At 41.2% G+C, this 25,189-nt stretch overlaps 1 protein-coding gene and 1 pseudogene across 4 annotated transcripts; one reads left to right on the top strand and one right to left on the bottom strand.

Annotated features, from left to right (window-relative positions):
- Positions 1 to 3,362, top strand: part of LOC111982710 (galactosylgalactosylxylosylprotein 3-beta-glucuronosyltransferase 1-like) — a 119,675-nt pseudogene extending 116,313 nt beyond the window's left edge.
- Positions 3,359 to 24,119, bottom strand: LOC111949484 (beta-galactosidase-1-like protein 2). 4 transcript variants are annotated; one of them, XM_023966711.2, is made up of 19 exons: positions 23,843 to 24,112; positions 22,984 to 23,169; positions 22,820 to 22,888; positions 22,627 to 22,722; positions 21,988 to 22,096; positions 21,649 to 21,741; positions 21,405 to 21,486; positions 20,856 to 20,920; positions 18,974 to 19,058; positions 15,906 to 16,049; positions 15,205 to 15,285; positions 9,780 to 9,886; positions 6,246 to 6,392; positions 6,040 to 6,111; positions 5,337 to 5,415; positions 5,089 to 5,176; positions 4,545 to 4,622; positions 4,248 to 4,364; positions 3,359 to 3,967 (listed from the first exon to the last, which is right to left on the bottom strand). In XM_023966711.2, the coding sequence occupies exons 1-19, from the start codon at positions 23,923 to 23,925 to the stop codon at positions 3,850 to 3,852; spliced, it is 1,899 nt and encodes a 632-aa protein (XP_023822479.1). In that variant the 5' UTR covers positions 23,926 to 24,112; the 3' UTR covers positions 3,359 to 3,849. The 4 variants fall into 4 exon arrangements, with proteins under 4 accessions (XP_023822479.1, XP_023822478.1, XP_023822480.1 ...); XM_023966710.2 differs by having other exon boundaries at positions 4,545 to 4,659; positions 23,843 to 24,105; XM_023966712.2 differs by lacking the exon at positions 21,649 to 21,741 and having other exon boundaries at positions 4,545 to 4,659; positions 23,843 to 24,105.
- Positions 24,120 to 25,189: the final 1,070 nt, after the last annotated feature.

The raw sequence follows: 25,189 nt of genomic DNA, 5'->3' as shown, positions 1-25,189 counted from the left end.
TATGACCTTTGGCGAACAGGGAAATGGTATACCAATGATAAGCACATTTTGGGATATTGTTTAAATTATCCATTGCTTTTACAGACACCCACATTTTTGGGCTAAAAGAGTTATTACAACTATATTGATCTGTACTGCAAATTGACTTCATTATGAATGTGTGTAATTTCTCAGTGAGTCCCTGCTCTCTGTTCCAGGTGGTTGTCTAATATGGACCCTGAGAAGAAAAAGAGGCCATCTCCCAGTGCAAACAGTGTTCATGTCTTAATCATTTCAGAAAAGACTGCCTCGGGGGCCAAATCCTAATCCCCTTGACTGAAACTAAACACTTTTAATATTGGGATTACAAATGCATCATATTAAAGCACAGATTAGTACKAGATGGCAATATTTATCAGGTTAAATGTTGCCAGCAGCACCAACATGAAGCAGACGGTGAGAGCTGAGCGATTAAGGATCAACGGGAGATCAATGCTCTCTGAACCTGCATGGCACCATACTGCGTCTGTAGTGTCCTAACACGAGACAGCACAACACAAACATTGCAGGGAGGGAGGGAGTTAGGCAGCCAATGAGATGAAGCGTTACTGGCCTGAACAGGCTAATGAGATATCCATTGTCTTTCCCTCTATAGACATGGATCTTCAGGGCAGGGCATGAGATCCTGAGATCTTAGTAGGGTCTGTAAGAGACCTTTAATAGACATGTACTGCAATGGCCTCCACGTCTTCAGACAGAACAATCATGGAGAATCCGAACAAGTCATCTCTCAGAAGATCAATTCTACTTTCAGCAAACACTGAAAGTTCAAAAAGGGAAGGAATGTCCTTTTTGTATAACTAAAACTATGTCTGCTTTTATTTAATTTGCTAGTTTTTTGTGTTTACATGCATTTTCTTGCTAGTTCAAAACTACTGACTGACTCTTGCCTCCATTTTGAAAGCTAAAGCTGGGGAACCATCAATTTTCAGTGTCATTCTCAGACATGTAATTCAGTGTGCACTGAAGCTATTCACTTGAAATAACTGACATCAAGATGGGCTCCTAACTCTTGGGAGACACAATATTACAGGTCAAAGTCCTAAAACTTAACTTAGCACTTAAAAGCACTAGTGACTGTGTTCCTAAGTGGAAACACGTGTACATACTAATTTAACACAGGAACAATTAGAGGACTCATAGTAAGGTCCTCTCAGATAAAATGTAACAACTGAATTTATATAAATGTAAAATAAAAACTAAGAATTGACTTAGGCATTGCAAAAGAACACCTCAATGTATGACAACTGGCATAGCACATGTTCACTCCTGTTTTTCAATCACATGCCATGGACAGTATAACAGCACATTACCACGTTAGGTTTAACCCAACTTTGTGCATATGTTACAGTATTATCATTACCCAATGATGAGCAGTTTGGCAAATGGCCATATAGTATGCTGGTTTATATAACCACAGTAGCTAACTAGTAGAGTAGGACAACAGAAAGCAATTGAAGTTATCTAAGCTAAAGGCACTGACAGTCGAGATATACAGTAAAATGTGCAAAAGCATCTAAGTTCACAGTGTGTATTGCCTACATAAATTAGATATTTGTGCTCGTATCACAGCTAATAATCTATAAGCCCACTGCAGTGTAGAAATGTTACTGTATACTTAACCTCAGTTTCATCAGCGGTAGACAGACAATCATGCTAAAATGTTTCCAAGAAACGACCATCATTCATTAATGGGTCTATGAACTGTAAGCGAGTAAAAAAGGCAAATCAAATACACCATGAAAACTAGAAGAAGATCCTCTGCTTTGTACAACTACTAGCAAGATACCCCATGCTAGAACCCCAGTCTGKAACATCATTCTATGCATGCATGCTCAGTCCTAGTTTCTTGCCCTGACAAAACTGTACCATATACGGGTTGAAGTTAGTTTTGCGACACGCTTTGTGACAATTCTTGGATATAGCAGGCAAAACGTAATGACAAGCACAAGTGAATTGGTGTCGTGCTCAGCTATACCTTTGCAGTATTAAGGTTTCATGTCTGCTTCAATTTCTTAATGTATCCTTCCAGTAATCCCTCAAATGTAGGTGGAGACAGTAATGGCAAACTATGAAAAAGGGAGATTAATGACCAGGATAGTTATGGCCTATTCAATTATCCAAGGCAGTATTAGATCAGATACAGTTTTCCCATCAGGTACTGTTCCCCCATCGGATACAGCTCCCCCAAAAATATGCTCCCTCATCAGGTACTGCTATTCAAATGGATACACCAGCATGTCATTTCTGATCATTTCTATTAAATAGTATTATTTAATTGAGGAATTCAAACCAAATGTTTTGCGATCAAACAACATGTGTGGCRGTTAATGTTCATGTTGACCTCATCTTTAGGCTTTGGGATTGCACAGCAGTACTATTAACTTCATTAGGCAAGAATCAATGTCTTCTGATCTGTTTCCATTCTCCAAAATGTCAAGTAAAGTCTGTATATTTATGCGAAAATCAATAGAAATATATTTATTTATGTATTTATTTGAAGTATGAATGTCCTCTTGTCAAATTGAATTATAATTGAGCATTTCTTTGTCCATGTTTGCCCCCACCCCCTTCTTTTCTCATCGGTGCCTCTCAGCCATTGAGGTTCAGAAACCACACACAGACAAGCTCTTCTGAGGTCACATTTAGGTCTGCGGGCAACACCAACAAACTGAGACACAACATTTCATTATTTTCCATCAATTCTGTATTGCTCTGACTTCAATCGCTATCAATAGCCTTCATTTTTAATGACCTTTCTTAGAATTGATTGTGTTCATTCATGTGATTTTAGGAAAAATTTTAGGGCCTGTCTAGAGAGCCCTGCAGAGATGAACCCAGACACACTAAGAGTTATACATAATGGAAGTGCAATTTCATCTCTTGGACATTTAATGGAGCTTGCTCCTACACTGTTCTAATCACTTATAGAATCATAAGTTAAGTGTAGTACTCTGACGGTACAAAACTCAAACTTCTCCTTACATCTCTGGCTTTCTCACACTCTCACAGTTGGATCAAAGAGCGATACTGTTCTGACAGTCAGAAATGGCTTTAATGTAATGGAACAGCCTTATCCAGTGTTTAGCTTCGTAGTGGTACATACATAATGTAACAAAGGTGATGGCTCATACTGTACTAGGCCCTAAATGCTTTCTTTGGGCAAATCACACTCCCCCTTCCTATACCTACTTTGATCTACAGTCATCTTCGATCCTTGTGTGAATCACTTCTTCTGCATGTAACTCTAAAGGTTGTTCATTTCTCCATCTCAGAGATACCATATGACATTTATCAAGACAAATAAACAACTGAAAAGTGAAGTACTTCGCGAATGTCTTTGTATTTGAGAGTCTCCACTGCATTGATTGTTCAGTTTAATTCATCATCACATGTCACTGGTTCATCTCAAAAGCACAATCTATGTATTTGCTGTCCAATCAAATGAAATACAATGACATAGTGAAAGTATGTGTCCTTAAATCCAGACAAACATCTATACATTAAAATACCTGAAATCTCCAAATTTGTATCCTCTGACAAAATTCTCACGAAAGACATACAGTATGAAAAGGTAATACACAAACAACAAGTACAAAACAGATATTGCCGTGGCCCATCGAATATAATGAAGGCACAGTTACGCTTGCAAGATCCAGTAGGATGCTTAATTAGTCTGGATCATTCAGAGGCTGGGGCTTCCCAACAGGAAATAAATGCCATGTGCAGTGATGTGCATCGATTCTGAGTAGCTATCCAGCTAGGTCCCTGATGGCAGGCAGAGTGTGGAAATGTGAGAGGATGGAACTCCTAACCATACCTCCATTCTACCAGGCCATCCTCACTGTACGTCAACAGCCATTCCAAGGTCAGGCTCGCTGGCAAATTGGATTTTACCATCAGCTTCCTGCTCCTCAAAGACAACAACCTGAGATCAAGAAAAACAAAAGGCTCTGAAACACAGCAGAGGTCAACACAGCAGTAGGGTGCCGAGGTGTGGAGACAACATGTTCAGAGGAAAGGGAAGTCGTCTGAGGACTATTCCTGCAAAGCACTGCCAAGTTCAATATCATCAAACCCACTGGGTGGTCCAGCTGCTATAGCTGTATATCAAAATTGTTGACCTGTGATGTTCCTAACAGAGGCATCTGAGGGAACTCCTGTGGAGGGTGAGGGAGATTTTTCAGTAACAGTTACGGCATCAGTACCTGATTGTTTCCTCGGTTAAGCCAGGGGGCGGGGAGGTAGAGGGTTTGCTGGGGCCCCATGAACCAGTGGCGTCCAAGATTCTGCCCGTTGATAAAGACCACTCCTTTACTCCAACCCTGTGGATAAAAAAAACACTGTAATCAGTGACTTGAAAATCAGAGTTCAGAGTGTGTGATGCCTAATACACTAGCTATGAATAAACCAGAGATAGGCCTACTACACTATGCATCAATAAACAGTATGGACAGGTGGTGCTGTCTTCCATAACCATAGAGCCTTTGGGCTGCTTTACTCACAGGCAGTCTGATGAAGGTGTCTCTGGGATGGCCACCCACATACAGCTTGCCGTGGAAAAACCCTGGGAAGGAAGGCTTCTGGAAAACAGAGTTCCACTGGCCTGATGCACTCAGTCTGAAACATGGGACGAGATCACCCTACTATAACACAGGAAATTACTGACTAATACAATTTCTCGTCATATTTATTCATGTAACAAGATCATTTGCGAGAGTGTACAATGGCATGGCTTCAGTCATGGATATGTAAATGGTTTAATTCCACTTCTGATCTTTTGATGTCGTGTTGTTCTCAGTGAGCAGGCATTTTCAAGACGGCGCTAATTTCCCAGTTGATTATAATGTGGTTTTAACATGGTATTGGGAAACCACATGAAAAAGCTGTTATTTCTGCAATCTGGCATTGTAATTCTACGCTCAGTGAGAACCAAGAAGATAATCAAATCAACAGAATCAGAGCTAGGCACGAGCAATGACAGAGACTCAGAACAGAACAAATAAACATGAAGACGGAAATTGAAAGATGTACATGATCAGTACAAACCTATTTACAAAGCCAGGCTTCATATCCAGACTATGAATGATAAAGTCTCGTAGCGGGGTATTGTTCAACTCAATGTCTCCGACAAGACCTGAAAAATAAGCCAAGGCTGTCTTTGATTTTCTACATTCAGTGGTTAATTAGCTGCTTTTGAGCACCTATTCTGAAAGGATTTACTAATAGATGTGTCTAGTTATACAACCACAAGGCTATCACTGACCCAGATACAGTAGGTTAAACTATTGAATTACCTTTACGCTGTTCATCTAGGAGTTTACCATAGTTCAGTCTCCCAGAGTTCTCCACAAGTAAACTCAATGTTCTCTCCCCCTTCAATGAAAAGTACATAAAAGATGTGGAAACAATTGGAGGTGTTATCTACAGTGCACAATGCAAAGCAGACTAAATAAAGACAATAGAGGAAACATGTTGCTTTCAGTTGGACTGCAGATAAATCCAATCTGCTGCTGTGTGATAGAAAAGCAGCATGGACTTGTTTTCCATTAACAGGCGGGAGAAAAGTTAGTGATTGTGATTCCTCTTTGTCAGAACAACATTTGACTGAAAACTTTCTGTTGGAATAATCCTAGCACCTTAGTGACAAACGCATTTATCAGCATCACCAGAAGCTTTCACCTCTAACATGGTGTTGAATATTAACTAGCCAGTTTTGAAAGCAGCTCAGCAGCACCCCTATAGCCTGAATACACCTTTAAAAAAMATGTGTTATTGTCACATACACCGGATAGCTGCAGTGAAATGTGTTGTTTTACAGTCAGCCATAGTAGTACGGCGCCCCTTGAGCAAATTAGGGTTAAGTGCCTTGCTCAAGGGCACATCGAGAGATTTTTCACCTTGTCAACTCGGATATCCAAACCAGCGACCTTTCGGTTACTGGCACAACACTCTCTCCACTAGGCTACCTGCTGCCCAAAACACACACTATCACTATACCTTTCCATCAGGCAGAGCACACTCCAGCGTCTTATAGTCCAGAACTCCAACATAGAGTTTGTCCACAAACACCTAGAAGACAAGAGAAATGTATTAGTACAAATAATCTACTGACATAGGGTGTACATCATAGGGTACTTGACGTTTGCTAATACCATTAAATAATTATGATATAATACCATGTAGCTGTGTCTGTCTGTACTCACCAGGGCTCTGTCTCTAACATTGTTCATGGAGTTCAGAAGGCCTCCGCTGTGGATTATGGTCTCATACAGAGTGTAGCCGTTGGACTGACCATTGTTATTGTTGACAGGAAGGTTCTCCATGTTGACTGGTTTCTCTGACTTCAAGGGCTACACCAGGACAAAACAAGAACAACATTCTATCTAATCTGACATGATTATATATTATATGATAGTGACATTAGAAAGTATTCATACCACTTGATTTATTCCACATTTTGTTGTCTTACAGCCTGAATTCAAAATGGATATAAATATAAACATGTTTTTTGAAATGTTTGAAAATGTAATACAGAAATATCTAATTTACATACACTACCATTCAAAAGTTTGGTGTCACTTAGAAATGTCCTTGTTTTTGAAAGAAAAGCATATTGTTGTCCATTAAAATAACATCAAATTGATCAGAAATACAGTGTAGACATTGTTAACGTTATAAATTACTATTGTAGCTGGAAACGGCAGATTGTTTATGGAATATCTACATAGTCATACAGAGGCCCATTATCAGCAACCATCACTCCTGTGTACCAATGGCACGTTGTGTTAGCTAATCCAAGTTTATCATTTTAAAAGGCTAATTGATCATGAGAAAYCCATTTTCCAATTATGTTAGCACAGCTGAAAACTGTTGTTCTGATTAAAGAAGCAATAAAACTGGCCTTCTTTAGACTAGTTGAATATCTGGAGCATCAGCATTTGTGGGTTCGATTACAGGCTCAAAATGTCCAGAAACAAAGCACTTTCTTCTGAAACTCGTCGGCCTATTCTTGTTCTGAGAAATGAAGGCTATTCCATGCGAGAAATTGCCAAGAAACTGAAGATCTCGTACAACGCTGTGTACTACTCCCTTCACAGAACAGCGCAAACTGGCTCTAACCAGAATAGAAAGAGGAGTGGGAGGCCCCGGTGCACAACTGAGCAAGAGGACAAGTACATTAGAGTGTCTGGTTTGAGAAACAGACGCCTCAGAAGTCCTCAACTGGCAGCTTCATTAAATAGTACCCGCAAAACACCAGTCTCAACGTCAACAGTGAAGAGGCGACTCAAGATGCTGGCCGTATAGAATTTTCATTAAATGTGCAAAAATGTATTAAAAAATAAGTGTGTAGATGGGTGAGGACAAAAAATCTATTTAATCCATTTGAATTCAGGCTAACACAACAAAATGGGAAATAAGTCGAGGGGTATGAATACAGTGGCAGTGTATATACAGTGTTTTCGGAAAGTATTCAGACACCTTGACTTTTCCACATTTTGTTACGTTACAGCCTTATTCTAAAATGGATTCAATGTTTTTTGTCCTCAACAATCTACACACAATACCCAATAACGACAAAGCGAACAGTTTTTTAAAAACATTTTTGCAAATGTATTACAAATAAAAAACTGAAATACCTTATTTACATAAGTATTCAGACCCTTTGCTATGAGACTCGAAATTTAGCTCAGATGCATCCTGTTTCCATTGATCATCCTTGAGCTGTTTCTACAACTTGATTGGAGTCCACCTGTGGTAAATTCAATTGATTGGACATGATTTGGAAAGGCACATACTTGTCTATATAAGGTTCCGCAGTTGACAGTGCATGTCAGTGCAAAAACAAAGCCAGGAGGTCGAAGGAATTGTCCGTAGAGCTCGGAGACAGGATTGTGTCGAGGCACAGATCTGGGAAAGGGTACCAAAATATTTCTGCAGCATTGAAGGTCCCCATTCGTAAATAGAAGAAGTTTGGTACCACCAAGACTCTTCCTAGAGATGGCCGCCCAGCCAAACTGAGTAATCGGGGGAGAAGGGCCTTGGTCAGGGAGGTGACCAAGAACCCAATGGTCACTCTGACAGAGCTCCAGAGTTCCTCTGTGGAGATGGGAAAACCTTCCAGAAGGAAAACCATCTCTGCAGCACTCCACCAGTCAGGCCTTTATGGTAGAGTGGCTAGACGGAAGCCACTGCTCAGTAAAAGGCACATGACAGCCCGCTTGGAGTTTGCCAAAAGGCACCTAAACACTCTCAGACCATGAGAAACAAGATTCCCTGGTCTGATTTAACCAAGATTGAACTCTTTGGCCTGAATTCCAAGCGTCACGTCTGCAGAAAACCTGGCCAATCCTTACGGTGAAGCATGGTGGTGGCAACATCATGCTGTGGGGATGTTTTTTAGTGGCAGGGACTGGGAGACTAGTCAGGATTGAGGGAAAGATGAACGGAGCAAAGTACAGAGAGATCCTTGATGAAAACCTGTTTCAGAGCACTCAGGAACTCAGACTGGGGGGCAACAGGACAATGACCCTAAGCACACAGCCAAGACAACGCAGGAGTGGCTTCAGGACAAGTGTTCTTGAATGGCCCAGTCAGAGCCTGGACTTGTAACTGATCGAACATCTCTGGAGAGACCTGAAAATAGCTGTACAGCATATCTCCCGATCCAACCTGACAGAGCTTGAGAGTATCTGCAGAGAAGAATGAGAGAAACTCCCCAAATACAGGTGTGCCAAGCTTGTAGAGACATACCCAAGAAGACTCAATACTGTAATCGCTGCCAATGGTGCTTCAACAAAGTACTGAGTTGTCACGCCCTGACCATAGAGAGCTGTTTATTCTCTATGTTGGTTGGGGCGTGACAGTGACTATGGTGGGTTATATTAATCTAGGTGATTAATGATTTATGTTGGCCTGGTATGGTTCCCAATCAGAGGCAGCTGTTTATCGTTGTCTCTGATTGGGGATCAAATTTAGGCAGCCATTTCCCCATTGTGCTTTGTGGGATCTTGACTATGTATAGTTGCCTGTGAGCATTATTGTAGCTTCACATTTCGTTTTGTTCGTTTATTGTTATGTTTTGCTTTGAGGTTCACATAGAAATAAAGATGTGGAACCCAGATCACGCTGCGCTTTGGTCRAGTTATTATGACGATCGTGACATGAGTAAAGGGTATGAATACGTATGTAAATGTGATATTTCTGTTTTTAATTTTTAATAAATTAGCAAACATTTCAAAAAAACTATTTTTGTCATTATGGGGTATTGTGTGTAGATTGATGAGGGGAAAAAAACAATTTAATACCTTTTAGAATAAGGCTGTAACATAAACAAATGAATACTTTCCAAAGCACTGTATAATATAAAGGTCAATGTRCATTTTTAGACAGCCAATTACCATAATTATGAAATACATTCTTTCTACAATTGTCTGGATTTAGATGGTGGGAAAGTAATTGTCGTCTCATAAGGGAGCAAATTACAGCAATGGCTAGTGAATAATTAATGGTTTACGCAAGTACCAGACACACTGCTACATTTGCCCAGAAAATATACAATGAAGAGAGCATGTAAGGAGGTCTCATCTAGTGATACAGTGTACATCTAATTCTAGTGATACATATACAACCAATTATTGTGATATTGTATACAACCAAGTCTAGTGCAACTGTATACAACCAAGCAGTCCAGGCCAGGTTACAGCAGACAGCATGCTACTTGGGCCCTAGCTGCTCACCTTCTCAGTAAACTGCAGGCTCTCCCACAGTGACAGATGCTTCTGAATGATGACAGGCTCATACACTCTCCTGGCCTGGAGGGAGGGAACCTCAGGAAGCTTCTCACCTGAGACACACAGACATAGTCAGATATAGAACATGCGGGGGAGTGGGAGTCTCTTGGTGGATATAAACTGTACTTTTGAGTTTACCAACATGAGCAGAGGGTTTGTAGGAACATCAATACACTCTAAGGGCTCTATTTTCAGCGCTAGTGTCAAACGCACGTTTGTTTGCAATTTTGTCATGTAGAAACTGGCTTACTGGTATTATCAAGCCCTAACGCCAGGTTCGGCAATTTACCAGTCTTATATCAGAACATGATCCTGTCACGRTCGTCGTATTGAGGAAACCAAGGCGCAGCGTGATATGAATACATTCTTCTTTTTAATAAAGGAAGAACACTGAACAAAGTAACAAAAATGAACGTGAAGCTAACTAGAACGAGTGCTGACATGCAACTCCACATAGACAACTACCCACCCAGACAGGTGGGAAAAGGCAACCTAAGTATGGTTCTCAATCAGAGACAACGATAGTCAGCTGCCTCTGATTGAGAACCACACCCGGCCAAACACACAGAAATACAAATCATAGAAAAAAGAACATAGAATGCCCARCCAAATCACACCCTGACCAAACCAAAATAGAGACATAAAAAGCTCTCTACGGTCAGGGCGTGACAGATCCAAAGTGCTAATTTCAGGCAGGGCTGGTAGGGATATTTAAGACCAACCAAAAGCTGGTTTTATTGGTAACGCAGTTGGTTACGGCATGAATTTTGGCAGTGGAAACGCAGCCTATCCAGCACACTGCCCATATGCGCATGGACCAAGAGTAGCCTAATGTGCTTTTGGTGCCTGCGTACTTCGTATTTAGAAACATAAAAAACTAAATGTTTTCTCCCATTTTGTTTTATTTGGTTAAAAATCTAGCATAGCCTCCCCTCTCAATTAAGGGCTTTCCTCCCCTGCCAAATGCAAGTCAAGACTGTCCATAACATTTTTGGCTCCTGAGACCGTTTGGAAATAAATCTTAATCGRCAAACCTTTATTAAAATATAACGTTTGAGAGGAGTAAAACAGTGAGCTGACATTCCCTTTGTATCTATGCATTGTAGGCAGGCCCACYTTATTTTAGCCATACAGGTCCCATTTTGGACGTGCGTAAAACCCCCTCCATGATGTAGGCTACTTTTCATTCCCATCATGAAACGAGAGATGAGAACCTCAGGTGAATACCAGTGAACATCATATTCAGAAGTTATTCAGAAGTTACCCCTTGGTTTGTGCTGTGGTGGAGATCTTTGTGGGCTATACTCGGCCTTGTCTCAGGATTGTAAGTTGGTGGTTGAAGATATCCCTCTAGTGGTGCGGGGGCTGTGCTTTGGCAAAGTGGGTGGGGTTATATCCTTCCTGTTTGGCCCTGTCCGGGGGTATCATCGGATGGGGCCACAGTGTCTCCTGACCCCTCCTGTCTCAGCCTCCAGTATTTATGCTGCAGTAGTTTATGTGTCGGGGGGCTAGGGTCAGTTGGTTATATCTGGAGTACTTCTCCTGTCTTATCCAGTGTCCTGTGTGAATTTAAGTATGCTCTCTCTAATTCTCTCCTTCTCTCTTTCTTTCTCTCTCTCGGAGAACCTGAGCCCTAGGACCATACGTCAGGACTACCGGGCATGATGACTCCTTGCTGTCCCCAGTCCACCTGGCCTTGCTGCTYTTCCAGTTTCAACTGTTCTGCCTGCGGTTATGGAACCCCTACCTGTCCCAGACCTGCTGRTTTCAACTCTTAATGATCGGCTATGAAAAGCCAACTGACATTTATTCCTGATTATTATTTGACCATGCTTGTCATTTATGAACATTTTGAAAATCTTGGCTCTCTCTAATTCTCTCCTTCTCTCTTTCTTTCTCTCTCTCTCTCGGAGGACCTGAGCCCTAGGACCATACGTCAGGACTACCGGGCATGATGACTCCTTGCTGTCCCCAGTCCACCTGGCCTTGCTGCTYTTCCAGTTTCAACTGTTCTGCCTGCGGTTATGGAACCCCTACCTGTCCCAGACCTGCTGRTTTCAACTCTTAATGATCGGCTATGAAAAGCCAACTGACATTTATTCCTGATTATTATTTGACCATGCTTGTCACTTATGAACATTTTGAACATCTTGGCCATGTTCTGTTATAATCTCCACCCGGCACAGCCAGAAGAGGACTGGCCACCCCTCATAGCCTGGTTCCTCTCTAGGTTTCTTCCTAGGTTTTGGCCTTTCTAGGGAGTTTTTCCTTTGGGGTTTTAGGCTGGGTTTCTGTACAGCACTTCGAGATATTAGCTGATGTACGAAGGGCTATATAAAATAAACTTGATTTGATCTGTAACCTTTAACAATAGTTTTTTTCCCGTTTCATATGTTCAAAACTCAAACCCTCCATTAGGCATACTATAACGAAGGCTGTTTCAACAGCAATGCGAATCTTTTTATGAKATCATTACATTTTACATTTATTGCATGTCTGTTTGTTTTTTTACGTGCTTGTTTTTCATTGAATTGTACTACAACAAATTGTATTAGAATGATTCACCTTGCTGGTTGTATTGTTACAACATCCGTGCATGCAATGTAACTGTCACACCCTGATCTGTTTCACCTGTCCTCCAGGTGTCGCTTATTTTCCCCAGTGTATTTATCCCTGTGTTTCCTGTCTCTCTGTTTTCCCGGTCTCCTGCTTTTTGCATTCTCCCTTTTCTAGTCCTCCCGGTTTTGACCCTTGCCTGTTTCTGGACTTTGTACCTGCCTGCCTTGGCCACAAGCCTGTCTGCCACTCTGTACCTTCTTGACTCTGATCTGGTTTTGACCTTTTTGCCTGTCCACGACAATTCTCTTGCCTACCCCTTTGGATTAATAAACATTGTAAGACTCCAACCATCTGCCTCCTGTGTCTGCATTTGGGTCTCGCCTTGTGCCTTGATAGTAACATCTGGAGATGTGTGAATGTGATCTGTAAAATGGTTCTGATTTATGTTCATAAAACACAGGCCTATTTGGGAGCAGTATAACAGTGAGTGGACATTCTCCCTTTCTTTTTATATTGGATCTTTGTCCAGCTACTGTGAAAAGTTTGGATGTGCGTAAAACCCTCCATAGTCTGCGTTGTTTTAATATTCTATGCCCATGTGGAGAAATTATGGTGCCTGTAAGTGTGACATAACCTATTTGAAACAAGTTTTGTTTAGAATTTGAATTGAATTATTCGTTCTCTTTTTGAGGCCTTGTCAATAATGAAGTGTAGGCCGAGCTCCTATATCAGTGTGAATGCTATTGAAGCCACGCAATTACTTAGAACGTGGACTGCAAATGGGTTCAAGTTAATGTATTTGGTTCTACATTTTGTTATTTCGTTTCTGTAAGCCATTTAACAAACTATGACAGACTAACGTTGGAATTGGAGGTGATTCCAAGGCAATACATAAAAGACCGTAAATACACAACTTGATATTTCGCCAAGGAGCACGTTCTGATTGGCCAGTGAGGGGCCGTGTTTATTCATCAAAACCCAGTGAACGCCAGCAAGTGCGCCAATAATTGTAATAGTGAAAATAGCACAAATATTTCTGACAAACCCCTGAACCTATGTATATATAGCGGTATATTGTGTTAAGGCTCTATTTTAACAAACCTAACTACTAGCTGGAGTTATATATTGAAAATGAACTGTTTATTCAGACTGTGTCATTGCTAGATAATAATATAAATGATTGATTACAAGATAATTAAATCTATTTCTTTTTGTCACAACATAATCATTTCATATGATCATTTTGACCTCTGCATACAGTGGTATGTGACAAATGACAACTCCAGATCAATACAGAAGTGGAAAACATCTGTGACTCAGGAAATAATCCAGGTTTTTAAGATAATTACTGGGGAAACATCTGAGCTTGACAGCAGTAGCAGAATCCAGCTGGTAGTACATGTCACACACACAATCATACCCATTCTCCCTTTTCCAACTGTTGGAGCTGAATGTTGGTGCTCTGTAAGAGATGTCCTCCAGCCCTCTTTAAGGTGTTGAAGCACTCTGAGAAACCTGCAGCCACTTAAGGTTATTGGTGGAAAGTGCTCCGCTACCACTATGTTCAACATCTGGGCCACTAAAAGGGGCTAATGGGTGGCAAAAATCACCTAGTCCTGAAATGGCATTCTGAGTTTAAAAGCCAAGTATTTCTATAGAGCAAATTGCCATTTCACACTTTTGCTGTTTGATATTGTGTGAGCTGCCTGACAAAGTTATCATCAGCTGCAGTTTATAAACTTGAAACTTTAATGTCATTGGATTCTACAGTGGATTGATATTTGAACTCAATTTAAAGAATGTTGTGCACGTTGGACTGCCTGCCACATGCATAATCAAATCATATTAACTTGGCTTTTAACCACTACAGCATCTATTGTCCATTCTGAAGAACAATACTATTTATTTAATATTGTTATTAAACCAAGTGTTAGATATTCAATTGACAGTATTTTCGTTCTATTTATGGTCAATTATTAGAGATAATGTTTTAGTTTGTGACTATGGGTATGCATTACTCACAAAACTCATATGAGCTGAGCCAAAAGCCCTAGCGTCCTGTCCAGGGGGTGTACTTGTACTGTACATTAAGGTGCCTCATTCTATAGAAACAGGAGATAGGCTCCTGCTCCTATAAACCATTCCGGCTTGCAAAAGCCAAGGCTTGTGCAAGGCTACTTACTTACACAGGGTATGCTTGACTCATGAAACTCATATGAGCTGAGAGCCAAACAATAGCATATATCAAGTTGGATCTAAATACAGAATTAGGTAATGTATACAGTATGTGGTGCTGAATAGAACATAGACGTACGCTTTAGTGACCACTCTCATCCAGGCCAATGCTCATTGTTCAACATACTGCACAACGTAAGGATGAAACATGTTAAGATAGCCCTGTAGATCTTAGTTTACCGGGAGGCTGGATAAATGTAAGATTGCTCTGACTGTATGTTTGAGGGGTGGGAGGTGGGGCATGTCCCTAAACTGTTAATCTGATGTCCCCTCCTATCCCTGCTGTACTGTAGTCCAGGGTACCTCAAACTCGTTCCTGYGTGTGTGTCCCTGCCCTCCTCCCCGCTTGATGATGAGTTGGTTATTTGAATCAGCTTTGTAGTGCTAGGGCAAAAAACAAAAACATGCACCCAGGAGGGGGGAGGGGAGTTATAGAAACGCTCCTGTAGCTCACCATACCCAGCATCAATCTCACACACTCATCTCTGATTGGGCAAGACAGACTCAATGTTCCCCATAGGGCCTTACTAAGTGACTTTGGAGAACGATACAAAGAGCCCCTCACGGCGACACTCACTGTGGTAGCGGCTCAATACATTCCTCAGAAGAGTGTACTTGGTGGTGTAATCCCCTGCCTCAGATAACGGAGCATCGTAATCTGAAAAGATAATGCTACTATCAGAACAGCAAGAGGCACGAGGAGCAAGAGGCGGGGATACCTCCTCCCGTGTCCGATGAGTTTCACTCTGCTCCTTTCAAACATCTCAGCCAGCAGGAGACATATTTTGTGGTTATCTTGACAGATACGGCTGCAGGAGTTTGGATGGAGGCAAGAGGCAGTGGAGAAAATAAAATGCAAATACAGACTACTGATAAACTTGAAGGTCAAAGAGCAGGTGCCAATGTGCCACTGTTACTGTGTTTGACATCAATGTCATTCTCCTCTGAGTAGCGAGGTCGTTACAATGTCAACAGTCCCAAACAGGATATAAAACCCATCATGCAGTCTTTCTTTTATATTTCCCATGCATTTTATTAGCTGATGAATTAATTATGCAGTGAGTGCTAAAATGCAGCCTGAGGTCAAGCACTGTTGAGGAGTGACAGCACCATCTACTGGCCTTTACTAACAGTACAATGACGGTGCATTACTGTAACACCGCCTGTATAACTGGCTGGTGCACGATCCTTATCAAAGGTATGTTTCAATAAAGAGAAATAACAAGGTAAACTATGAGAACATATTGATATTAAAACAAAGATCCAAATAGAACTTACCATAGCTTGTTACCATTGGCTTAGGCATGGGCGTGGCAATTGCAAAGGCCCCGTTCATGAAGCCAAAATTTGTTCCTCCGTGGAACATGTAAATATTGATTGATGCGTCCTGTTTCAGGATTTCCGTCACAATAGCAACCATGTCTGCCAAAGAAGGGTGACAAATGAGAACTTACTACTGATGGGTACAGAGACATAGTAGAACTACAAGACCTGGTGCACGTAATAGCTGTATCATATCCATTGCTATAAACTCTACCTCTATATTCAAGAGCTGTGGCAGGTAGCCCAAGAGTAAAACAAAAAGTATGATAACATTTGACAAGCAATTGATCTCGTTCCAAGCACCCTATTGCCCTTAAAATCAGTTCAATTGCAATATGGATTAAACCCCGCCACACCTTATTACATTTAACTGTAAGTCATTATAGGAACAACCCGATCCCTATTCAAAATCTCCTACCTCAACATACTGATTAGCTAAACATATTGCATAGAACAGTGGTTCCCAACCTTTTTGTTCAATTAAGGAACTCAGTCTGGCATTAAACTTACTCTTGAAAGTTGTAATAGTAGAATGCACAAGGTGCAATATCAAAATTGGGTAGTGCATCATCAGTTCCTCTTGTCATGTTAGTCATTGCATACCTTAGAGAGCTATTTATAACTTGTCAGAAATGTCCAGATCAACTAGCCCATGTCAGCTAACATTTTTTTATTTCGTTTTTTAAGACCACAGACATTGTTGGGGGGTAGGGATGTTCCCTAATGTTCTCCAATTCTGGAAGGGGGGCACCGTGGGAAAAAGTTTGTGAACTTCTGATATAAACTCAGCAAAAAAAGAAACGTCCCTTTTTCAGGACCCTGTCTTTAAAAGATAATTCGTAAAAATCCAAATAACTTCACAGATCTTCATTGTAAACGGTTTAAACACTGTTTCCCATGCTTGTTGAATGAACCATAAACAATGAATTAACATGCACCTGTGGAACAGCTTAAAGACGGTAGGCAATTAAAGTCACAGTTATGAAAACTTAGGACACTAAAGAGGCCTTTCTACTGACTCTGAAAAACACCAAAAGAAAGATGCCGAGGGACCCTGCTCATCTGCGTGAACGTGCCTTAGGCATGCTGCAAGGAGGCATGAGGACTGCAGATGTGGACAGGGCAATAAATTGCAATGTCTGTACTGTGAGACAGCGCTACAGGACAAACAGCTGATCATCCTCGCAGTGGCAGACCACGTGTAACAACACCTGCACAGAATCAGTATATCCGAACATCACACCTGCGGGACAGGTACAGGATGGCAACAACAACTGCCCGAGTTACACCAGGAACGCACAATCATTCCATCAGTGCCCAGACTGTCTGCAATAGGCTGAGAGAGGCTGGACTGAGGGCTTGTAGGCCTGTTGTAAGGCAGGTCCTCACCGGCAACAACGTCGGCCTATGGGCACAAACGTTGTGCAGTCCATGAGGAGGAGATGCACTTCAGTACTTAATGCAGCTGGTGGCCACACCAGATACTGACTGTTACTTTTGATTTTGACCCCCCCCCTTTGTTCAGGGACACATTATTCCATTTCTGTTAGTCACTTGTCTGTGGAACTTGTTCAGTTTATGTCTCTGTTGTTGAATCTTGTTATGTTCATAAAAATATTTATACATGTTAAGTTTTCTGAAAATAAACCCAGTTGACAGTGAGAGGATGTTTCTTTTTTGCTGAGTTTAGAACATAGTCAAATGTTTAATTAGACATTCAAATTGAGCTGACTTTACTGATTTAAATCAAGGGCAGCCGGATAATGAATAACAAGCATGGAGTGACAGAGCATGCCTTGATTAGCAAGTCACCCAAGTCATAAACTGTTCTCTCTGCTACCGCACGGCAAGTGGTACCGGAGTGCCAAGTCTAGGTCCAAAAGGCTCCTTAATAGCTTCTACCCCCAAGGCATAAGACTGCTGAACAATTAATCAAATGGCCACCAGGACTGTTCACATTGACACTGCTGCTACTTGCTGTTTATTATCTATGCATAGTCACTTTACCCCTACCTACATGTACAAATTACCTCAATTAACCTGTGCCTTCGCACATTGACTCGGTACCGGCACCCCATCTATAGAATCATTATTGTTATTTTATTGTATTACTTTCTATTTTATTTTTTACTTTAGTTTATTTAGTAAATATTTTCTTAACTCTATTTCTTGAACTGCATTGTTGGTTAAGGGCTTGTAAGTAACCATTTCACGGTAAGGTCTACTATACCTGTTGTATTCGGCGCATGTGACAAATACAATTTGATTTGATTTTGATCTTGTGTGTGCGAGATAGACGTGGATGCTGCTGACAATGACAGGACAAAACCAGGCCTGGGGACCCGAGTCATCAGTGGCTGTTGTTCAACATAAGAAGGACAGTCTGGAGAATCTACATGACATTAATACACATCCACAACTGAGTGCCAAGCTGTATGACAACTGACAAGCTTTTACTGCAGTGATGCACTGAAATTGTGAAAAGTGAGTTTCTTTTAAATCACCATCATGACCAAAATATCCCAACGCAAGCAGTGGCTACAGTGTTATGCGGAAGGCGTGTGTGTGTGTGTGTATTAAACAGTTAGTCAGTAGCCCTTTCACATAGTGTACTGTTCCCTGCTGAGAGAAAATGATTCACACATGTATGCACTGCATGGAATACTCTTCTATTGAGTGTATATACACATGTAGGGTGACCATAGGGACTTTGCTATTTCCATTTATTTTGAACGTTCTAGACACTGAAGGCCAGTATAAAAGCATAACACATTATAAAACAGTATACAAATCACAGCTTGGTTCAGTTGAAATTGACTACATGGTTCAAAATACAATTTTAGGGGGAATAAAAGTTTATGACGCTTGGCTTGAAATAAGCACACATGGAAAGCATATTAATTTCTGACAGAAACATATCACAAAGGAGAACTGACCATATGCTAAGCACCATGTGACCAATCTATTAAGTGGGACTCATGCGGTGTGGCAAAGGTCCTGCTGCTTGAGGAAATATGACTTACCCTCAGCAGCAAAAACATGGTGAAGGTCACCCCAGAGGTCAAACCACCCAGACCAATACTCCATCACCATTTTGGGCTTCTGTGGCTAGAGGAATTAGGAAAGGGAATGTTCAACAGAGAGGTAGAAATAAACAAGATATATGTTACTCCTTGTAGACACAGTATTTACTCCATGAACATCAGGGCCCAGTTTTTAAAAATGTACAGTGCATTCAGAAAGTATTCAGACCTCTTCACTTTTTCCACATTTTGTTACGTTACAGTCTTATTCTAAAATGGATCAAATTATTTGTTTTCCCCATCAATCTACACACAATACCCCACGATGACGAAGTGAAAACAGGTTTTTGACATTTTTGCACATTTATTAAAAATAAAAAACAGGAAAACCTTATTTATATTCAGACCCTTTGCTATGAGACTCGAAATTGAGCTCATCATGTTTCCATTGATCATTCTTGAGATGTTTCTACAATTTGATTGGAGTCCACCTGTGGTAAATTCAATTGACTGGACATGATTTGGAAAAGCACATACCTGTCTATATAAGGTCCCACAGTTGATAGTGCATGTCAGAGCAAAAACCAAGCCATGAGGTCGAAGTAGCTGTCCGTAGAACTCCGAGACAGGATTGTGTCGAGGCACAGATCTGGAGAAGGGTACCAAAATATTTCTGCAGCATTGAAGGTCCCCATTCGTAAATAGAAGAAGTTTGGTACCACCAAGACTCTTCCTAGAGCTGGCCGCCCGGCCAAACTGAGTAATCAGGGAGAAGGGCCTTGGTCAAGGAGGTGACCAAGAACCCAATAGTCACTCTGACAGAGCTCCAGAGTTCCTCTGTGGAGATCGGTGAACTTTCCAGAAGGACAACCATCTCTGCAYCACTCCACCATTCAGGCCTTTATGGTAGAGTGGCCAGATGGAAGCCACTGCTCAGTAAAAGGCACATTACAGCACGCTTGGAGTTTGCCAAAAGGCACTTTAAGGACTCTCAAGATTCTCTGGTCTGATGAACCCTAGATTGAACTATTTGGCCTGAATGCCAAGCGTCACGTCTAGAGGAAAAATCCCTATGGTGAAGCATGGTGGTGGCAGCATCATGCTGTGGGGATATTTTTCAGCGGCAGAGACTGGGAGACTAGTCAGCATCGAGGTAAAGATGAACGGAGCAAAGTACAAAGATTCTTGATGAAAACTTGCTCCAGAGCACTCAGGACCTCAGACTGGGGCGAAGGTTCACCATCCAGCAGGACAACAACCCAAAGCACACAGCAAAGACAACGTAGGAGTGGCTTTGGGACAAGTCTCTGAATGTCCTTGAGTGGGCCAGCCACAGCCCAGACATGAACCCGATCTAACATATCTGGAGAGGCCTAAAAATAGTTGTGCAGAGACGCTCCCCATCCAACCTGACAGAGCTTGAGAGGATCTGCAGAGAATAATGGGAGAAACTCCCCAAATACAGGTGTGCCAAGCTTGTAGCATCATACACAAGAAGACTTGAGGCTGTAATCACTGCCAAAGGTGCTTCAACAAAGTACTGAGTAAAGGGTCTGAATACTTATGTAAATGTGGTATTTCAGTTTTTTTCCATAAATTAGCAAACATTTCTCAAAAAGCGTTTTTGCATTTAATCCTATCTGATTGCCGAAATCCAATCAGATAACTTCTGAAAAACTCGGCCAAGACTATAGGCATCCAAAGACTGTGGTTCAAAGCAACTTATTTCACAGATTAAGACTAAATAGCTAATATCCTCTGTTTTATCAACAGGTGTAAGATGAAACTGAATAACTGATCAATTACAATACAGGAGCTGGATAAATCTAATGATAAATATTAGTAGACGATCATCTGAACACACCTCAATACATTCACTCACTTGAATTGCATCCAGATACTTAAATCCCTCTGGGCTCAGTTTCTGAAAATTGATGGTTTCTAGAACTATTGACGGAAAACAAAAACTAAACAGTACATACAGTAAATACACAACAAACACAAATAAAATACAGCATGACAGTATCCCACTGGGCACATTTCATTGAAATGACGTGGCAACAACGTTGATTCAACCAGTGTGTGCCCAGTGGGATACTACAGTGACCTCATGCTTAAGAAACTGCTTTGCATTTTAACAGATCATATTTTTGTCATGTTTTTTCCCTAGCATAATCTGTATCCATCTAAACAGCACAGGCTCGTCTGTCTCCTTTGTGTTTAGGCTTCAAGTGGAAAGGGAATTAGTCAAGGAGCAGTTCTAATGAAGCCTAACAGCAGCTGCCTAACACACACACCGGTCCTTGGCACAGACAGAGCTCTTGTGTTATGGGAGAATACCAACTACAGTTCAGGCAGAGACTGCAGTCAGATGGGCCAGAGGCTCTACTATAGTGCAGCTGTCTGTCTGTATGTCCAGTCAGTACAATACCTCCATTCACACCCCCGAGGTTCCACCCATCCTGGTTGTCTGAGGTCAGGAGCAGCTCCTCGATCCCCCTGGATAATAATGCCTAGAACAAGGATCTCATCTCAATCATGCTCATATGTCCAAGTTGATATTCTACTATTGAAAATGCAAGTAGTTGTAGTGAAGTCAAGATAAAGTGATGCACGGTGTGTATTTATGTGTATGCGTGTGTGTGTAATAAAATAGACTCACTGCATTGTCTTACCTCCTTTATGTATGGCATATATTCTATGTCTTTTGCATAAGAGCCATACTTGTTCTCCACTTGAACTGCTATAATTGGGCCCCCCTTGGAGTACTGAGTTTAAAATAATAAATCAAATAAGAGCGAGCTTTCAATTGATTCCAGAATAAGTCACAAGAATATATTTTCAAAGCATTGCATTGATAAAACATCAAGCTTCACATTTTAAGAATATTTTAGTATTGTGATAGCCCTTATCAACGACCATATCTATGCGGTGACATCGTTGTCACACACAATTGAACCGGAAAACTGGAAACCCAAGTGCACTTAATAGAAGAGTAGTGAGAAAAGATGAACCTGATACGGTGCAACTCTTGGAATGAGTTGATCAAAGAAGGAGTCAACTGCTTCTGTGAAACCTGGGTAGGTTGTTCTCAACTTCATGTCTGGATCACGCAGCAACCAACTAGGAAGAAAGCAATACATAACAACTCTCTAATGTTATCAATAATGTATGCAGTTACATTTCAATACTGGTTGCACTGATGGCAGTAATGAATAATGAGTGCATTGATTGCTTCATAACGCAGTGTGAGTTTAATGGATTTCCAAATATCTATAACCTGGTTAACCTAGTAGTACATAATGATATCTTTCTGGACCAATTACCCTTCCTCAATCCATTTAGATGATGATCAGAGTCAATCAAATGACTCTCATTCAGGGGGAAAAGCTCAGCAAATAACTATTTTCATTCTCTGTGTGTGTGAGCAATATCTGGTTTTCCTCTTAGATCTATGATTCTATTTAGCCACATTACTAATAAGGAATGTGGGACTGTCTGTCCAGAGACCTGAGAGAAATAGCACCACACTGGAAATGAGCATCACAATAATTAATGAGGAAAAATGGATGAGACGTCGTATAAGGGGACCTATACATTCAGGGAGCTTAAACCAACCTGGGCTAAAATGTTAAAACGTGGGAACATCTAACCTGGGCAGCCCTCCTAAGTCCCACTCAGCACAGATGTAGGGTCCTGGCCGCAGAATCACCCAGAGCCCCAACTCTGCTGCTAGGCTGATGTACGCCCTGAGAGACACAAGAGAAAAGCACAGAGACAAAGCTCAACAGCTCTATCAAACATTTTCATCACAAAATCATATAAAAAAGTGGAAGTCTTGCTTACTTTAAATCCAATTGGTCCTGGAAGTTGAAAACCCCTCTCTCTGGCTCATGCAGGTTCCATGGCACATATCTGAAAGATAAAGCAGTCATTCTCAGTATCCCTCCATAGTAGAGCTGCAGTGAGTGGTGGTATAAGAGGACATGAGGTGTTCTGTGTGTCCCTACGTGGTGAGAGTGTTGACCCCACACGCCCTCATCTTCAGCAGGCGGTCCTCCCAGTAGGCTCTGGGGACGCGGAAATAGTGGATAGAGCCCCCCAGGATGCGAAAGGTCTCTCCCTCCAGAGTGAACTGAGAGGAGTTGGCCCTCAGTCCCTCTTTCTGGCTCATTCTCTCCACATCTGGGTGTTGGCTGGAAGAGAAAGACAAACTGCTGGTCAATCCAGAAAGTTAGACTAGATAGGAATTATAGGAACTTGACAATGGCATCTAAGGTGAGTAGCTAAGTATTTATAACACTTGTCACAAYCATACAAGACATACCCAACAGTTTTAGTTAAATCAACAAAGCTTTCAGCACAGTGAAGAATAATGAAATACGCTACAAGCATGCTACTCTTCTTGTCTGACCAGAATGCACATCTATATTTGAATATGCGGGAGATTTACATAGTGAATTGCTCACACTGTCGATGCTGTGGAATGAGTACTGCACTGTGCCATAAGAATCGGCAAAATAAAAGCGAAGTGTCTACACAAGGTTAAGGTCCAGGGCAGGTGGGTCAGGTAAAAGTTCATGATAGGTTAAATGGAGGATATGGAATGGCTTTGAATTAATTAGACTATTGATAGCATATTCTTTTTTTCACCTCTGGTATAGGCCTACTTCTTCTGTGTAATAATAATAACAATCTGATCAAATGTTCTCATTATGAATTGTCTTTAATAGCATTGCCTATAATATTTTTTACTTAAATAACCAGTTTGGAATACTGGTTGCATATTGATGCATTTGCAGGTCCATGACAAAACAACAAACAGGACAAAACTTTGCAAACACTCGAGACCCGCCCATAAAGTCTTACCGTGTGAATTGAAAGATAATATATCCAACGATAATTAAACCGAGAATGGCATACCGTCGTATGAGAGACAGCCTGGCGACCATGGATGTATTCTTTCTTTTTTTAACTACGAATAACAATCCAACGTCGCAACAACGGCTTTGACAGCCCACGCCTTCAAAGACCCCGCGTTAGACAACACATCACCGGAAGAACAGACTTCTGAATAGGCTAATAATACTGTAGTACAGGCGATTCACTCTAGGGGAAAATACAGGTGAGCGCTATAGATCACATTGAATTAAAATATCAATATTCACCGGAAATACACAAAACTCCAATCCTAATGCAAGTGGAAAGTCTGATTGTTAGAGCCCACACTGTTTCTCATTAGGCTATCATAATTCGATTTTCATTATGCTATAGCCTTTACTTTGTACGCTGAAGGTGCGTTTTGGTAGACGTAGGATATTGCTCGCTTTCAATAGCCATTATGAAACGGATAGTTGTATATTGTAGGCAACCGACTGGGAGGCAACACTAATACGTTTTGTCCTTACAACCAAAATCAGTAAAAAGACAGGTCAGGCGAATTTGCGAAGAATGGAATTACCACATGGCGCTCCAGCCTACTGTTTACACTAGATTGTAATGGGGGAAAAAACATATATCTTTTTACATATGTAATTATCTGACTCTCCCTCACACACACGCATAACACACGCTGGACTGTAGCCATCACGGTCTTGCCCAGCCCAACTATCCGACAGATGACGTTATTATTTCTGACGTCGTTTGTCAGCTTCAACCGTAATACTTTACTATGTTATACGGTCTATAATAAATCTTTTTTTTATTGTGTGCCCCTTTCGGGAAATGTGTCTTGCATCTCAACAAACAACAGCACAGGAACACCAATAGGTGCATAAATACATAAATCCCAGCAATAACTACAACAGACAACACATGTGGATACAGTCCGTAATTCAGTTCAAACATTTTAGGAGGGGTGGAGATGGAGGGGTTGAGCAGTTATTTATTCAATTGACTTATGCTGGTGGGAATGAATGGTTTCTGGGCTCTGGCGGTTTTGTAAAGATGGACTCAGTATCGGCGGCCTGATAGTAGGAGCTGGTTCTCCTGGTTGAGTGGGTGTCAGGTCGGTGGCAATTCTCGCTCCTGCCCTCACTACTCTCCAAGAACAGCGCTTGCATGTCCTTGAGATTAACCACTGATTTTGCTAGACAGCTGTACTATTTTATGCAGTTGGTTTTTATTTGCATGGATAGCTGATTGTCCCAGGCTTGGAAACAGAAAGTGAGAACGTAAATTATAGTTCCAAGATATTTATATTGCTCAAATATAGTC

The sequence above is a fragment of the Salvelinus sp. IW2-2015 genome, linkage group LG22 (assembly GCF_002910315.2).
Source record: "Salvelinus sp. IW2-2015 linkage group LG22, ASM291031v2, whole genome shotgun sequence".
NCBI classification, from domain to species: domain Eukaryota; kingdom Metazoa; phylum Chordata; class Actinopteri; order Salmoniformes; family Salmonidae; genus Salvelinus; species Salvelinus sp. IW2-2015.
This window is presented reverse-complemented; position numbering and strand designations above follow the sequence as displayed.

Excerpts from the sequence above, each read along its gene's own strand:
- LOC111949484 (XM_023966710.2), bottom strand. The coding sequence starts at position 23,925 with ATGGTCGCCAGGCTGTCTCTCATACGACGGTATGCCATTCTCGGTTTA. Across the intron at positions 16,050-18,973 it reads CCATGTTTTTGCTGCTGAGG|ACATGGTTGCTATTGTGACG; the intron begins GTAAGTCATATT and ends CTTCTTTGGCAG. Across the intron at positions 15,286-15,905 it reads GCCAATGGTAACAAGCTATG|ATTACGATGCTCCGTTATCT; the intron begins GTAAGTTCTATT and ends TTATCTTTTCAG.